The 18267-nt window shown below is 35.3% G+C and overlaps 1 protein-coding gene across 15 annotated transcripts in view; it reads left to right on the plus strand.

The window, feature by feature from the left end:
* Positions 1-18267, plus strand: part of PICALM (phosphatidylinositol binding clathrin assembly protein) — a 94208-nt gene that overhangs the window by 39551 nt on the left and 36390 nt on the right. For all 15 annotated transcript variants that reach the window (XM_070457162.1, XM_070457165.1, XM_070457163.1 and 12 more), the window contains exons 5-11: positions 4816-4909; positions 7925-8036; positions 9251-9357; positions 11411-11452; positions 15111-15196; positions 16975-17098; positions 17373-17509. In XM_070457162.1, the coding sequence (XP_070313263.1) occupies positions 4816-4909; positions 7925-8036; positions 9251-9357; positions 11411-11452; positions 15111-15196; positions 16975-17098; positions 17373-17509 (702 nt within the window). The remainder of the gene's footprint in view (positions 1-4815; positions 4910-7924; positions 8037-9250; positions 9358-11410; positions 11453-15110; positions 15197-16974; positions 17099-17372; positions 17510-18267) is intronic.

Here is an 18267-nt window from a genome sequence, read left to right on the forward strand (position 1 = left end):
CATTTCAGTGCCTGTTTCCTAAGAAAAAATATCGTTTATTACATATCCATCAATTGGCTAACTTTTTGCACATCGTGCCGCAGAAACTGATGCTGGTTTTACAGGACAGTGCGTTACATGGAAAGGACTCCGTGAGACTGAACGGTTTGGGGTTAATGTGTTGGCACACGTATGGCCCATTTGTACCACAGTAGTGTGGTGTGGCACAGTTGGAGAGCGTTGACTTAAGCTTCAAGTTATTTCATCTGTGAATTTTTTAAAAATTTGTTTTTATTTTTGGTTTAACTGGGTCTTCGTTGCTGTGCATGGCCTTCTCTGCTTGCAGTGAGTAGGGCTACTCTTGGTTGTGGTGCGGCTTCTCATTGCAGCGGTGTCTCTTGCGGAGCACAAGCTCTGGGCGTGCGGGCTTCAGTAGTTGCAGCACGTGTGCTCAGGGGTTGTGGCTCTTGGGCTCTGGGGTGCATGGGCTGCATTAGCTGTAGCACGCAGGCTTGGTAGTTGTGGTACCCGGGCTTCATTGCTCCATAGCCTGTGGGATCTTCCCAGACCAGCGATTGAACCCATGTCCCCTGCACCACTGCGAAGTTCTGTAAAATCTTTTCATCTGTAGAATGGTGATGTTAATAGCATTTATCTATTAGGATTTTTGTGAGAATTAAGTGATTTATTGTATATAATGCTTACTAGCACATGGCAAACTAACAAGCTTTTAGATTTATTGGGAAAATAAATTGTCACAGGTTATAAATACTGCCCCCCCTTTTTTTTAGCATTTATTAAAACTTTAAAAAAATCTATGTGATAAAAATTGTTATCTTTATTTTTATGGCTACTATCTTTTAAGCAAACTTGGAGTGGGGTTTTCTACCTCAGAGTGATCAATTAACTATGTTTTCATGGATATTTTTATGAATTCAGTATTTTTATTTAAATCTTAGGTTCGTTTAGAATATATCTTGATATTTAAAAAGTGAGATGGAGATTAACTATATTTTTTTTAATAGAAATATGAGATATTCAAAAATCAAAATGAATCATTACCCTGTATGGTTAAATGGGCTTCCCAAGTGGCGCTAGTGATAAAGAACCCACCTGCCAGTGCAAGAGACATAAGAGATGTGGCTTCAATCACTGGCTCAGGAACACCCCCTGGAGAAGGACATGGCAGTCCACCCCATATTCTTGACTGGTGTATCCCGCGAACAGAGGAGCCTGGTGTGCCGTAACCCATAGGGTCACACAGAGTGGATGCTACTGAAGCGACTTAGCATGCACGCACTTGGTTAAATGACTTTTCACTTAAATACACTTACTTTATCTAGCCCCTTTTTTGTTATTCTGGCAAATTCTTAGTCATTCTTCAAGAACTCACTCAAACATTTTTTTGAGGAAGCCTTTTTTTCTGTTAGATTTTTAATGATATTGTCTTATCCATGAAGACAGTACAGACTCAGATTTTCAGGACTTTCCATAGTGTTTAAACATAGTAGATGCTTAATAGTTTTTGAAAAGATGATTAGATGAGTTTCTAAACAGTAGATTAAATGGTTCCATGAAAAATGGATCCAATAAATTGCCTGTTGATACATCTTTTTTAGTTGGTTGTGTTAAACATTGGTCCCTTCATTTTCTTTTTGTTTAGCATTCCATTTTTTTTGATAGTGTTAACTTGCCATGTAGAATTACCTTGAATTCTAAATTGGTACAGTTTGAAGTGGTAAGACATCATCATGTAACTAGCAAAAGAAAGAATAATCCAGGTATTGTCTGTGAGTAAGAGTATGGATGATCAGCCTTTAATTCATTGCTCTTATATTTGGAAAGCAAGTATCTGAATTTAGTTACACTTGATTATAGAAGTAATAATAAATACTTGTGTTCTGCATGGAGTATGAATTGTCATGCATTTGGTTTGAATCATTTAAGGCATTTGGGTTTGTGAACTGAGTTTTTTGAAGTCAGTTGCTGATGTAAGCATGTGATAACTTCGGATTTTTCTTAATTGAGAAATTTAAAGTTCTCTGGGAAGAAATGATGTGGAGGCTAGTGAGAGAGAGAAGAATAAAAAATGTTCCCATTGTTTCTGGCCTAAACCTTTGGGGAGATGGCACCTTTTACTGGGGAGGTTTTTGGAAGCAACATAGGGTAGTGGTTAAAAATTAAGAATTTAATTTTGGAAATACTAGTTTTTAGATGTTATTTTTTTATAAGTTAAGATATCAACTAGGCAATTTGACAGTACTAACCAGGACCTTTGAGAGTTCTGGTCTGGGTGTATAAGTGGCAGTTTGATAATTTCTGCCAGGGGAATGACAGTATCCTAGGGAATAAGTGTAGAATGAGAGGGGAGGGCCCAGAAACATCTTGAGATACTCAGCATTTATTTTAGAGAATGAGTAGAGGGTGAGGAGATGAGGAAAGAGACTGAAAAAGTAATGGTGCTGTAGGAAGAAAACAAGGAGTGATGGCTATCGGGGATGCTGAGAGAGTAGAGAATTACAAGAAGGAGGAAAAAGTTTGAATGCTGCTGAGAAGTCTAGTCAAGTAATGTTGGACTGGTATTCACTGGAGAGGCAACATAAAGGTAAAAGTGGAGTTTACACTGGAGTGAGTTGAATAATGAATCAGAATTGTGAATTTGCCAGGTGACTGCGAGGGAATGAGAGGTGCAAGAGAGTTAAGGGTATTTGCAAAGGCATGATTATAATACTTATCTTTGGAATTATGAGCTACATGAAAGAAGGAAAAACTAGAAGGGATCAATGTGTGGGTAGTGGTAGGGTTAATACATTGAAGTTTATGATGAAGTCAAATAGTTTTTGTCGTGGGACACTTGACCAAGGTAGCTAGAAAGTTAAAAGGTGACTGTCAGGATGAGGTGTCTGAATCTTGGCTTTTTCGTACATTGAGGGTGAGGGAGTGGTAGTGGGGGCTAGGGATAATGTGGTTTCTTGGCAGATGGTAAGGTGAGGATATGACTGTGAGAATAGAGGATGTGGTTAAGGGGCTTTGAGATCAAGAAGTTGGTTTGATTCTGCATGTAAGATGTTGAAATTAACTGAGGAAAACTGAACCATTGTTGAAGTCTTTTGTGATACAGGGGAAGTGAGGGGAGTGACCAGAAGGTCAAAAAATTACTTAGCAAGGGAGAGGGAGGGAGAACTAAAGGGACCAACAGTGACTGATGAAACAGGAGGGTGATGTGTGTGGGGATAAAGAAAGGGCTGCAAAGAGGGGGTGATGTCCTCATCCCGAACTCCTGAAACTGGAACCAGTCAGGGAGGATATGGGTATGTGTGAGTTAACACATCTTATTTGGGAGGGTTATTGGACTAAAACTGATTAACAGCTGCCTACATAAGGCAGGCCAGTGTTTGTTCTTTAAACTCTTGTCCTGCAAAGCATTGTTTTTGCTTTTCATAGCTTAATGGTTTTTCTGGTATCTGGAGTTGTGTTTTAAGGGATAGCTTAGGGTAGAACAGCTGTTTCTAAGTATGGATCATTTGTAAGTTAGGGAACATCTATACATTTTTTTGAAAAGGGCCTTGTTCCTCTACCAGAAGTTTATGAAAAGCTCTGCTTTAGTGTCTTGTACACTTGGGTTTACACACGGACCCTAAAATCAATTGCTTTCTGACCTTAGATACTCTCATAACCTCAATGAACCTGAAATTTCATTGTCTATAAAATGGGACAAGACCACCTGCAGGATTTTTCTGAGAACTTGAAAAACATACATACACCAAGCCCTTAATACAGAAGCTTGGCCTATAATAAACATATTGGTGTTAGTTGTGTGTGTTAACTCTGTTACCTCTTATCTAGTGTTTTTGGTGTCAGTTTTGTAAAATTCTAATTTATTTGGTACTGCTGGTATTTATCTTTCTTTAGAAGTATCTAAAGAAATACGTAAAGAAGTCTTTTTGGAAATATTTAACAATATTTTATTAAAAACCGTTTCTCTAAGTATCACTTATTTTAATGTCCCGATTAGAATGACTTGGTAAAACTGTCCTTTATATTGTAAAAAAAATAATTTTTTTTTAATTGTATGCATTTGAGTATATAACTTCATGTTTTATTTATTTATGGCTATGCTGGGCCTTTGTTGCTGTGCACAGGTTTCTCTAGCTGTGAAAGCAGAGGCTGCTCTCACTGTGGGGCACAGGCCTCTCCTTGCGGTGACCTCTCCTGTTGAGGAGGCCCGAGGCTTTAGTAGTTGTTGCACGTGGGCTCAGTAGTTGCAGCTTGCAGGCTTCAGAGTCCAAGCTCAGCAGTTGTGGCACGGGGCTTAGTGCCCAGCCGCGTGTGAGATCCTCCCAGACCAGGGAACCAGTCAGTGTTCCCTGCATTACAAGGAGGATTCTTAACTATTGGACCACCAAGGAATCCCTAAAATAATTTTGATTTGCATCACAAATAAACTACTTTAAATAAAGTGGTACTCACCCAGACTTCTGACTCCATTGTGCCCTATTTAGTGATTTGAGGGAAATGCCCTTTAGATGCATGAGCGCTGTGAGCATCAGATGGTTTTCTCATGTGAAAAGTATAGTATAAACCTGGTTATATATTGTAAGCTTTTATTTTTATGCTCATGTTTTACATCTTTTTAGTTTGAAATGAGCACCTTGATATTGGACATATGGTATTTCCTGTTTTTGTTTTTCTATACGATTTCTACTTGAGGTTTCAGGTTCAATAATGACATAAAAACATGTGATGTTTCATAACAACTTGTCCTCTGTTTAAAGAACCAGATGGGAGTTTGAAACAGATTTAATAACAAACTCAATTGTTTTTTTCTTTAAACAGGGCTGATGGAGTTATGAGAACCATGAACACAGAAAAACTCCTAAAAACTGTACCAATTATTCAGAATCAAATGGATGCCCTTCTTGATTTTAATGTAAGTTGATTACATAAATACTATTATAATTTGATATTTTAAAAATTGCATCATTTTAATTAGATTTTTTTATCTCAAGTTGTCATAGACTAAGTTTTTCACACTATTATCCTATATGGCTAAGGATTTTCTCTAAATGTGGTCCCAAATCAGATTACTTTCTATTTTAATAATTGCTTAAGATTTACTCTGATTTATTTGGTGGTGCTTCCATAATCCCCGCTATATCATAGGGTATAAAAGCTGAAGAAAGTGGTGGAGAGGTGAAGAGATTGATGTGAAAATATGCTTTTTTTTGATAATGATTTTTAGATGTTAAAAATGTACAAATATTTTCCTTATGACTAGCTGTCTTAAGATTTCACTTTTTGTCTGCTTTGCAGAACTCAAAGCATGACAGTTACTAAGAAATAAAGGGAAGTTCAAATATACTTGTAACAGTGTGTTGTATAGCTGTTGCCCAAGGACTCTGTGTTCCCTGGGACTTTTGTTTTAATGACTGCTACTTGAACTGAGTTTCCAGCTTTGTTACTTGTCTGTAGTATGTTGGGTGTTAGCATTTTCAAGTCTTCCTTTTTGGTGCATCTAGCTTAAGATATTTTATTTTAGACCTTGTAAGTGTAAGTTAGTGATCGAAACTGACAGTTTAATGCTGAAATTGATTTTCCTCTATTGCTGTGCTGTTACTTGGTAATCTTTACCTTCTGGAGGCCAGGGACCAGCTAGCTCTGCTTTTCCCTGCTATGTCCCTGTTGTCAGTACTGTGTGGCACATAGATAGTGTTCAATAAACATTGAGTAAATGCATCCCATAGGTACTTTATAGACTAGAACAGGTGCTCAAGCTGCTGTTCTATGTGGCTTGTGACCTGAGAACATTTTTAAATGGTTGCAAATAATAAAAGGGAATTTTTTACATTTTTGAATGGTTGCTAGTAATAAAAGAATTTTTTAAGTATATGAAATTTGTATTTCAGTGTCCACAGTAGTGTTTTTAGAACAGGCTCATTGGTTACATGTAGTCTGTGGCTGCTTTTTTGGTGTAATAATGGGGCCAAGTCGTTGTGACAGATCATATGGCCTGCACAGTCTGAAATACTGAGTCACACCCCTAGTTTGCTGGCTCCTAGTCTAGAAGACGGGATTAGTGTAACTGCTGAACTGTATTTTGATTTTCATAGAGAAGATGTCCAACCATGGATTTCCCACGTAATTTACTGTGGGCGTCCTGATAAAACCGCGCGCTCTTCAGCGTCTCCTGTGCTTCCCAGGTGGCTCAGACAGTGAGGAGCCGGCCTGCAGTGCGGGAGACCTGGCTCAATCCCTGGGCCGGGGGATCCGCTGGAGAAGGAGCTGGCCGTCCACTGCAGGGTTCTTGCCTGGAAAATCCCACGGGCAGAGGGGTGTGGTGGGCTACAGTCCATGGGGTTGCAAAGGGTCGGACGTGACTGAGCAACTGACACTTTTACTTGTTGATAAATGTTGAGGGCATTTGGTTTTTTAATTCAGAAAATAAATGGGGACAAAAAACAGAAGGGAGGAATACTAGATACTCCATGCGTGTGTTAGATAATAGTGTATCTATACATTTATAGGCCTATTTTATAGAATTAATGCCCTAGACAAAGAATTAGATGGTCAAAGGCCATAAACATTTAAGTTTTTAATAAATATTGCCAAATTGTATTCCAAAAGGGTTGAGCCAGTCACTAGTCAATAGGCACCTGTTTTCTTCGTTCTTATTGGTGTAGAATAATACCTTGGTTTTGACTACTTTGATACCTACTAGTCTGGTACTCAAGAGAGGATAGTTCGGTAATTTAATTCGATTCTTTTAATTTGCGTATCAGTGAAGTTGAACTTCTTTTCACATTATTAGCTATATGTATTTTTTATTTTGTGAATTGTCCTATAGAATTCTTTCTATAATGCAGATCAGTCTTGTCAGATATTCTGAAAATATTTACCAAATTGTTGCTTACCATTCAGCTTATATTTTTCTGTACCTAACACATTAATTATCATGTACTTAGATATCTAGATGGCAACCCAGTCTAGTATTCTTGCCTGGGAAATCCTATGGACTGAGGAGCCTGGCAGGCTAGAGTCTGTGGGGTCATAAGAGTCTAACACAACTTAGCAACTGAACCACCACCACCACCACAGTTATCTAAACAGGAACATAACCTTTTGATTATTTTCTTGAGATAAAGCTAAAGGTAATTTCTCATATATCTTGGTGGACAACTGCTTTTTTTTTTTTTTTAATTAAAACATGAGTCACTAATAATAATAATATTGATCATTGGATACATGTATATGTATAGGTGAGTCCCTTCTCTTTTCACTTGAAACAAGCACAACATTGTTAATCAGCTATACCCCAATACAAAATAAAAAGTTTAAGAAAAAATAAATATTGATCATTTATGTGTAGAATACTGCAGGAGACTCTTTACACCAGTATGTCAGTTAATTCTCCTGTAACTATATGAGGTAGAAATATTATACCCATTTTGAAGGTGAATTTGTTTGTAATATTGGGAAAATTATTTCTTTAAAAAAAAATATTTTCTACCTAGCTTAACTCAGTTCTTTGGTTATTATAGTAGCCATTTAATAAATATTTTTTTATTTAGAAACATTCAATAAACTCTTCATGACTGAAAGTGAACTTTACTAAGAAAGGGGCTTTATTTTGTAATTGGATGTAATTAATGTTGAAATGAATTTAAAATACTTTGGAGATGTAGCCTAAGAATTTCAAAGTACTTTTGTTTTCACTGACTCATTTCTGAACTAAATTCAGTGTTGTCAGGTTTGTGTTTGTGGCTTTTAAATAAATCTGGACTCTTCAATCAATATTTTTGCACTGTGCCTGTGACTGATGACTAGAGATAAATGTCTTTTTCTGTCCTACACCTAAGTGTTTGAATTCATTGTATCTTACTTTGAAGGAAGTCATTGTCATTTTAGAACAGAACATTAGCTAATCTTTCTATTTTTTTTTCCCCAGGTTAATAGCAATGAACTTACAAATGGGGTAATAAATGCTGCCTTCATGCTCCTGTTCAAAGATGCCATTAGACTGTTTGCAGCATACAATGAAGGAATTATTAACCTGTTGGGTAAATATTTCTATTGTTTAATAACATTTTATTTCTTATCTTGTATCATTGATCAATAATATTGTCTTAGTTATAACTTAAAGCTGCCTTAAAATTCATTGAGATACAGTTATTCATTGAACAATTTGGAGAAAAGAATTTTATAGCTGACTACACATGCTAAGTGATTAAATAAGTATACATTTAGAATGTTCAGCCAGATGAACTATGCACTTTTTAAATATATCTATTTTTTCTATCAGTTTTATTTTTAGAAATAGAAAAATTTCTTAAAAATTAAGTTGAAATTTTTGTCTCAGGAAAATAATTTCCTCACAGTTTATTCCAAAATGAACTTTTAATTGTAAAATTGATACTTTTTTCTAAACTTAATTTTTAGATTGATAATTATTTAAAAATAATTAAATACTTCTTTAAAGGATGTGTTTTACATTTGAGGCATTTTAGGAGTGTGTGGTGCTTTGTTGTGTATTAGGTATATATGGTATTCAGTTAGTTTTGCCTAGAGATGCTAATTTTTTTCAGTGGAGTTTGAATGGAGTAGAGAAGTAACAGTCTACAAAGAGTGTCAAAGTGTCAAGATGTCAGATGTGTTTACTCCAATATACTTGTTCTCCCTTTTCAGTAATTTTTTAAATTTGCTTTTCATAGGCAGGGGTAATATAAACTCATTTAGGGATGCTTTAATCCACTGAGAGGGAAACTGGATTTTTTTTTTCCACAAGTGAAAAATGGAAAGTTTTTTATAAAGTTTTGGAAAGTATAGTCTCACACCTTGTGACTGGTATAAATTAAGCTCTTTACTGCTATTTATGTAAGTTAAATTAGTTTTCCAAGTGACATCTGAACTTAGAAAAGTTGCCATCTTTCTTAATATTACTTAGAATATTTGGAAATAGACATTTAGCACTGGTTTATAAATGGAGTCAAATGTGATCTATATTAACATGCAGATTATACTTAGGGAATTGTTAGGGAAGAAATATTGTAGGAAAAACTGGTAATAGGAGTAAAATCATAATTTCCTCATTTTTAATATAGCAGCATCTCTATTTTAACTTGCTTTGAATACCTAAGCTAATTTAACACTTTTTTCTGTAGGGTGAATGTGTTTTCTGAGACATCAGTATAACTCGGGCTGTTTTAAATCTTTTTCTCTTTTTAGTATTATATTTTGATGTGAATAAAAGTATGTTTATATCTGTTTTTGGCAGAAAAATATTTTGATATGAAAAAGAACCAGTGCAAAGAAGGTCTTGACATCTATAAGAAGTTCCTGACTAGGATGACTAGAATCTCAGAGTTTCTCAAAGTTGCAGAGGTAAACTGTGTTTAAATGACTGTATCTCTTAATTTGGTTTCTTTGTCGTTAAGTGTACATTTCAAAGAAATCAGTCTTTACCCAATGAAAGAAATGTCTTAAATATAGTAAGGTATCTATTCAATTATAACACTATACTGTATTGCATTCTGTGCTGTAGTATGAATATGATATAACATTGAATATTATCCTGTTATTTAATCTAGTATTGAATACTAAAAAGTAATCTAATTTTTAAATTCCTTCTCTATAGTCAGGTATATGGCGGTGATTTTTATGTTTGGAATTGGCTGTATATTTTAGATTTATTCTACTAAATATGGTAAAGAATACTCTATGTTAGTGCAGATCGCCTTCCTTCAGTAAGGCTTGCAACCAGAGCCATGTGGTTCAGAATGTTTTCTTCCCTTCAGAAGTGAACTTAATGTGTTTATTGTTTGTCATTGTTTATGAAAGCTATGAATGTAGGTTACAAGATAATTAATTTTGTAAATCTTTTTGAAAAATGAGTTTCTGAGAGAGTCACAGAAGGTAGTTGTGGTAATGCTTATAAGACATTATCTTGCTTCCACAAAGGCAGCACTTAAAAGAGTTTTTGTTTTCCCTTTCTCTGCCATCTACCTATTATTACCAGAGGTGTCTTGTTAGGGTAATTCTAAAAGATGAATGTATTATATTATTGATCAATAATATCAAAGTAGTTCATCTGAAACTAGCAAGTTGGTGATTCTGCCTCTGTTACCTTAGTGATGTTTTATTCTGTAGTAGGTGGAGAAAGATACAAAAAGATGATGAGACCTTTGAAGAAAATAGCTTTGTGGTGTTAAACTATTTTATGAAGTGTATTAGAATTTATTTGGATTTAAAGTATCTCTCAAGGATAAATCAGTTTTTCCCCCCATTTCTTTAGGGTCAGTCACATGCTAAAACCAGAAAGAAGTAGTATTTATAATGATTCTAGTAAATTCTTTAAATACATTTACTTTTGTTGACCTTTCCCTTTGGCTTCTTTTGTTCTTTGCATTTGATAAGTTGTATCTACTGACTTAAGTTTTAAGCCCTAACTCACCTCCAGATCTGCTGGTCTCACCCTGTGATGGAATGGACCATCCACTCCATAGGACTACTCCCCTACCTTAAGAATATTCTTTGATCAAGTGGTCTCTGGGCTCGCAATTTCATTATGAGACCTTAGTTCTTGGAGTGAAGATTCAAGTAACCTATTCAAATGTGTTTGAAGCTGACAAATATTCAGTGATTAGCTTTGAAGATCTTGGTATGAATTATTTTATCAAATTTTCTACTGATACCATTCTGGAATTGGCCCTTAAAAGGTTGAGAAAAAGAAGAGAGAGTGATTAGAAAATGAAATAGTCATATAGTATGAATAATCATGTCACAGGAGGGAAAAGAATTTTTAAATTAGGGTGTTGAAGTAAATAAGATGGTTTTTATCTTCTTTCCTAGAAATTGCCTAGTACCTGAGCATCGTGACAGTGTGTTGGGATTGCTTTGTGGGGACAGTTATATCCTGGTTAAATATCACTTGGTATTTGTATAAAACCTGGCCTGCTTAAGTGAATGTAGGTTTGAAATCTATGGTGACTGCCAGGGAAAGTGTACTTTATGGTGAAAGAGTGAGTCATTGTTGTTAGGTTTGTTCCTTAACTTCTTATTATGCTCCAACAGACTTGTTCATGGTCAGCTTTTCTAAGTCTTGGTGTAGTGTTTTTGTCATAGATAGTGATAGATTTTTCAGATTGTGACAAGGTAACTTCTTTAGGTGTTTCAAAGATGTAGAGATGGTAACTTAGTAGCTTGGTTGAATTTCCAACTCTCCTTCCCCTCCTGTTAGAACTTTTAGAGCCATCAGATAATATCTAAGTCTTTGGAAGTATTGAATGATATCTGTGGAGATTAAATATTCTTCTAATTTTAAAGAATTCTTCCTAAAATATTACTCATAGTACTAGTCATATATGTTATTTTCTAAATTTTACTTATAAAACCCCTTATTTTTATCTGTTAAATACGATGCTGCTTCTTCTTACAGCAAGTTGGAATTGACAGAGGTGATATACCAGATCTTTCACAGGTAAGTATTGTTGTAATATCCATCTCTGTCTGCTGGGTTCTACTAGGTCTGAAGGGTACAAAGATGAATAATATGCAGCTCTTGCTGTCAAGATCAGTGTAATTTTTCTTGATTTTTCATGTTTTGATATATTGCTGATGACTGTTCCAACATTATAACTGTATGAAAACCTACTCATTTCTCCTTGGTAGAGCTGGCAAGTGCTCTGCTGTTCTTTTAGTTTATTCCCTGTTAGTCTCTGTTTCTCATCATTATCATTACCACCCCACAACCCCCCCCCCCCACCCCCCGCAAAAAGAAAGAACTGAACTTAGAGAATGGTGTTTTAAAAGCAAAATCTTCACTATAGTATTGGTAGAGAATTATCTTACACAGGATTTGTTTTTCCTGTTTTAAACCTTCCACTTTGGCTTTTTGACTCAGGTAGATATATTAAATAGTATAAACCTCAAAACATTGCTCTTGAGTCCTGGCTGTGCCACCAGCTGACCCTGTGATCTGGGGAAGTTACTCTCTGCTTCAGTTTCATTATTTCTAAAATGTAGATATTACAATACCCATCTCAGTTGGGAGGATTAAGAGTTAATACCTAAAAAACATTTAGAGCATTAAACATTCAGTGTTAGCTATTATAATATTATTTTTTATTATCATTATCTTAAAAAAATTTTAGGAAAGAAACTTTAGAACTGCAGTTTTTCTGGCCTTTTCTGGTGTTTGTTTACTGAGTATTAAGAATGAAAGGACCTGGCATAAACTGTCCTTATGTGTCAGCTCTCTCCTCACTAGTTGTTATCTCTTTTACCTTATTTTCAGTCATTCTGGGATTCTTTTAAATACTTTGCTTGTTAATGGTTCTTCTGATTTTCTCTGTACTCACTTGTTCTGGTTCATCTCTTTGATCTCCAGGCTAAGGGTATACACTAGATCTAGTTATTAATTATATGCAAATAAAAATGTTAGTATATGCCCACATGAAATAATTGACCTCATTAAGATTGAGCACGTTATTGCTATAGACTTAAGTGTGGTAAGATGAGTTTGAGTAAGCTCCGGGAGTTGGTGATGGATGGGGAGGCCTGGCGTGCTGCGATTCATGGGGTCGCAAAGAGTCAGACACGACTGAGCAACTGAACTGAACTGACGTGTGGTAAGAGTCATTGTTTGAACAGTAGAAACTGATTTGACAGTTTCAGATGGGAGGGCCGTTTGGGGGAGGATGGATACACGCATATAATATGGCTGAGTCCCTCTGCCGTCCACCTGAAACTGTCACAACATTGTTCATGGGCTATATGCCAATATAAATAAAAAGTTTAAAATAAATAAATTTAAAAGAAAAAGATCAGCCTCAGGCCATACTATCATTATGTGCCTGTACTTTAATATTCATGGGATTGTACTTTAGGAAAGATAGTAGATATACACAAGTGGAAATTTTTAAAAATGGATATTTGAGACTATTTACTCCTTTTATGTTGTAAGTTGTTCTTTTTAGGATGTGAAGCATCACATTTCCTTCACTTTTTGTAATGTGGATTTGACTTTGAACAAATAGATATATTTAAAAGGGATTTAAGAAATAGTTATTAATTATCATACCTAGGTATTTTAAGTATTTGTAAGCACAACTTAAATGTTTCAGAAAAAAATACATAGTTTAAAGGACCTCAGTTTTAATTTAAGATTCTGCAGCAGAGTAGTTAGTAGCTAAGCTTTGAGACGGGACGTACCTCACACACTGGCTCCTGCTGTGTATCGGATACATGATCTGGGGCAAGTTCATTTTCTGTGTCTCAGGTTGTGTCCTTGTAAAATGGATATGGCAGTCGTGTCTTTCTCAGGGATTCAGTGATGGCATACAGGGTAGCTCGCACAGTGCTCCATGTGTCACAGGAGCTTTTAAAATGGTAATTGCTGTTAGTAACGCTCTCCTCATCATCTTTGACGTAGCGCAGACAGTAGTAGGCCTGCTGATGTGCTGGGGTTGAGGGATTGCAGGTGTGTCCTCAGATCAACATAGAAGCCCATGTTTTCTACCATGTCTGTCTTTGCTAAGGTCTTGATATATATAGAGAGAAAATACCGGATGAGGGAAGTTGTTCAGGTTGTAGTTGACAGAAATTAGCTAGTTCTGTCTCTTCCAACTGCTTTTGGATACTTGTAATTCAGAAACTATATATAAATCCAAAAGAATATTTGGTGTAAGTGAATGCCACTGATGTATTTGCTTCACTTAAAAGTAGTGAACAGTTCCTTTTCAGCTCACTGACAAGATTTCCTTTTGAAAATAAGTAATTAACTGTTCATATTCAGTTGAAATTTGATACATAGACTGAGGGTTTCAAGCTATTCTTTAAAAAAAAATTGAGGTAAATACCTGTTTGAATGAGGATTGATAACTGTAAGCACTCGTATAATCAATACACCATTTAAGACGTAAATCGTTTCCATCAGCCTCTGTCCCCCTCCAGTCACCCCTAGTCTGCTCCACACAAATCACTATTTTGAATTTTAATAGAGTAATTTTTATCAGTTTTTGAATTTAATGTAAATGGAATCATGTGACTATTTTCATGCCTGGCTTTTGCTCATCATCATGTTTTGAGAGCTGTCTATATGTTAGATATACCATTAATTAATTCTTTTTAATTGCTGAATAGTATTCCATCATGTGAACTTACCACAGTTTTGTCTCTTTTCTAAATTGGAAAATTTGGAAATTTTTGGATTATTCACAATTTTTTAACTGTTGTAAATAAAGCTGGGGCTTCCCTGGTGTCTCAGCAGTAAAGAATCCGCTTGCAGTGCAGGAGATTCAAGAGACTTGGGTTTGTTTCCTGGATTGGGAAGATCCTCTGGGAAGGAAAATGGCAACCCACTCCAGTATTCTTGCCTGGGAAGTCCCATGGACAGAGGAGCCTGGCAGGCTATAGTCCATGGGGTCCCAAAAGTCAGACCCGATTTAACTACTAAACCACCAAATAAAGCTGCTTACAAGTCTTTTCTTGTGGAGATATGCTTATCTTTCTCTTAAATAAACAGTTAGAAATGAAATTGGGTAATTAAGGTAGGTGTATATTTAGCTTTCTTTTTTTAAAAATCTGTATCGTTTTTCAAGGTGGACATATTCCCACCAGCATTGTATGACAGTTACATTTGCTCTGTATCTTCAACATTTGATGTTGCTAGTCTGTGCAACCATCTAGTGAGTAAGAAGTTGTATCTCATATTATGAGTTTTTGTTTCCTTGATGTTAATTTTCAGTTTCATTTGTCAGTAAGTATTCAAAACAGTGTTTGGACACTTTCAGTTACTCAGTATTTATTCCGTACCAGGAGCTCACTCAACAATATATCTAGCTTTTAGGATTGTTTTTATTTAAAATTTAAATAAGTTAAATATTTAAAAATTGCAGGATCCTCTTAATATTTTGTGTTCACATAGTCTTACTTTTTATACCTTTGTTAATAGTCTTACCAGATGATGCTTATGTAATAAAAACAATAGTGTCATTCTTAGATAGTTAAAATGCCCCTGTTAATTCGTTCGTGGGAAATATACCTATCTATTTTTCTTTCTTGTACTAGATGATTCTTGATTTATTTTGAGTAATGGTGTGATTATCATGAAAGTCTTAATATTTGTACAATTTTAGGCCCCCAGTAGTCTTCTTGATGCTTTGGAACAACATTTAGCTTCCTTGGAAGGAAAGAAAATCAAAGATTCCACAGCTGCAAGCAGGTACATTATTCTTTGTGGGACAAAGAGAGGTGGTGATGTTTCTGAGAAAGTAGTAGATGAATCTAGCTGAAGTTGCAAGTTATTTAATTTCTCTTTATCTTGATTTCACCATTTATAAGTCAAGTTTAATAATAGTATCAACCTCAGAGTTGCTCGTAAAGATTAATACATGTAAGTTTTTGTGGCAGTTCCTAATTTTCAGTAAATGTCAGCATCTGTTAAGATGATGATAGTAACTGTGTGGTTTAGAATGGTGTTCATAATGTTAGTATTTCTCTTAAAATGCATGAGTTCATATGGTATATTCTAATTATAAGACTTCCTTTTTACAAATTTGATTCACCCTCACAAATAGCCCTGTGAAGTGTGTGTAGTAATTCAGGGACTCAGAACTAGGATGTGCAACGTTAAGATTTCATCATCTTTCTCTAATGCCAGTTCTTGGTGGTGATTGCTGACATATTTTCATCTTTCTGATAGACTTTTAGCTGATTTCCAAGACTAAGTCCAATGAATCTAGCAAATCGACAATAATATAGATCATCTCTTATTGACCTTGTAATGTTGTTATTGTGTTGGTTAGTAGAAGAAAAATTTTTGTATAATATATGATTAGAACTTTCCTTCTTTTTGATGTGATTTTCTGATAGATTTTTAGAAATATAAGGCCCAGTTATTTGAGAAAATAATGAAAAACTTAGCCAAGAAGCTTCAGGTATACCAATTTACCTTATATGCTTTTTTAATCTCTAATAATTTTCAAATTTCTTTAGAACAGTATTACTCTTCCTTTGTCTTCAGAGTTTTATCTTTATATTGGTCATTTATAAAATTGATTTTTATATAAAACTTAGTTTTTCTACTTGTTTACTTAGAGTAGAAATTAATGGTGTTTGGTGTGTGATAAAAGGAAAATCAGTAGCAGTCACTGAGGTGTAGTTCCAGGTTAGAATTCTTTACCACGCATGTTTATTTTGCCTAGAATTAACATTTGGAAATTAAATGTCGGGGTTTATGATCTGGGTTAAAAGTTTTTGATATAAGGGAAAGGAGATGGCTTGCTGTGAATCTACCAGTGAGGAATGAGGAATTACATATGCATGTGCAAATATAGTATGTTTGAAAAGGAAATTCTAGCTTGGTGAAAGGGTAGCAGATAGAAAGGAGGTGCCAAATGGATTGGTGACTGGGATGACATTAGTCTTCTTTTGGGAGAACCTGTGGGTCCTCTGGTAATGACATCTTTAAGGGGTGTTATCAGGGAAGCATATCTACATATGCATTATTTATTGCTGGTTCTTGTATTTTCATGTCCTGTAGTAGTACTGCCCAAATCCAGGTTGTGAATTAGCAGAAGAAGGTCACTTCTTAATGAGAAATTCAATGTGTTTTACCCGTCAGGGTTTTCCCTGAAGTATGTGAACTCTTTTCCAGTTGCACTGGATCCCTCCCTTGGGCTTGGAAGAGGCAGTGTCCTTCACCTTTATTGTGAATCCTTTCCAAATCCTTTCCAAAGTCTAACATTTAATTTAAAATATTTTTTTAGTTAAAAGTATTAATAATGAATGTATGTGTAAACCAGCTAATTTTTTAACAATCCTCTCATGTTAACAGATGAGTGGGTAGAATATTTCTTCTGAAGTACTGATCTTGACTCCATAGGTTTAGTTCATAATTATAGTATCTATCCATGGCTAGCCCGCTAGATCATTTTGTAACCAGGATGTAATGTGAAATCTTTGGCCAAAAACCGAATTACTTTTGCCTGATTATCCTAGGGCAACAACACTTTCCAACGCAGTCTCTTCCCTGGCAAGCACTGGCCTGTCTCTTACCAAAGTGGATGAGAGGGAAAAGCAGGCAGCATTAGAGGAAGAACAGGCTCGTTTAAAAGCTTTAAAGGTAGGTGTATGCATTCTCTTAAATTATTTGGAAAAGCAAGTATAGGTGCTCATAAAGTAATTGGGACTTCCATACAGACTAACGGTATTTAATAAATATTTGTACAAATGAGATGAAATTTAGTACTCTTAATTTTTCATCCTGACATTGAACGATTGACGATACAGAGAATACCTTTCTGCTATCAAAACAAAATTAGAAAACACTTTCATTCAAAGGCTTTACAAATCATTCTGGTTTCTAGATTCCTTATAGTAGTGCCCTTTCTCAACAGGAGCAGCGCCTAAAAGAACTTGCAAAGAAACCTCATACCTCTTTAACAACTGCAGCCTCTCCTGTGTCCACCTCAGCGGGGAGTGTAATGACTGCACCAGCCATTGACATATTTTCTACCCCTAGTTCTTCTAACAGGTAGGTGGCGTGGTTAACGCTTACCTTTGAATGTCTAGGTTTAAAGATTTATATCAATTGGGCAGAGCTTTTCAGGTTTAATTTGATACCAGGTTTTCATAATCATGAATTCACACAAAGAAGGCAGTAGTAAACGGTGGTAGTGAATAATATCTAAATACAGAGTGATGAGTTTATATTGAATATTTAAAAAGTGGAAGATGGCTAAATGATAAATTTATACCAGTTAGAGGGTGGTGGTTTTTTTCTGGGCAAGTGTTTCCTTGTAAAAAAATAAAAATTAAGCAACTATTAGTTATACACATTTGTGAAGTTTCTAATAGTTCAAGACCTTGTGTATAACTCTTGGATATGTATGTATGATGTGTAATTTCAGAATATTCTTTCATTAGATATTTAAAGTTTTTCATTTCTAGTCCCATAGGTAACTTGAAACACAGTAAGAGTTAGTTGCCAGATTTCTGTGGTATTGAACCCTACCAACCCAACCTCAGTAATCCGGTTGCCTAGTTTAAGCTACTTAACAATAGAAATATTATATTTTCAGGCAATTAGAATAACTGACTTTTTGAAAATCCCTCCTGTGTTTTACCTTAAAGTGATTTAGAGTATAAGAATCCTGGTTTATTTCTTATCTCTCTCTTTTTTTAAAATCTCAGTTTCCAGACAAGATAATGTGCAGATTATGGTTCTCAGTCTTAGCTAACATCAGAATCACAGATTTCTGAGCCCCACCTCTAGAGTTTCTGGTTCAGTAG

This window comes from Odocoileus virginianus, chromosome 28 (assembly GCF_023699985.2).
Source record: "Odocoileus virginianus isolate 20LAN1187 ecotype Illinois chromosome 28, Ovbor_1.2, whole genome shotgun sequence".
NCBI classification, from domain to species: domain Eukaryota; kingdom Metazoa; phylum Chordata; class Mammalia; order Artiodactyla; family Cervidae; genus Odocoileus; species Odocoileus virginianus.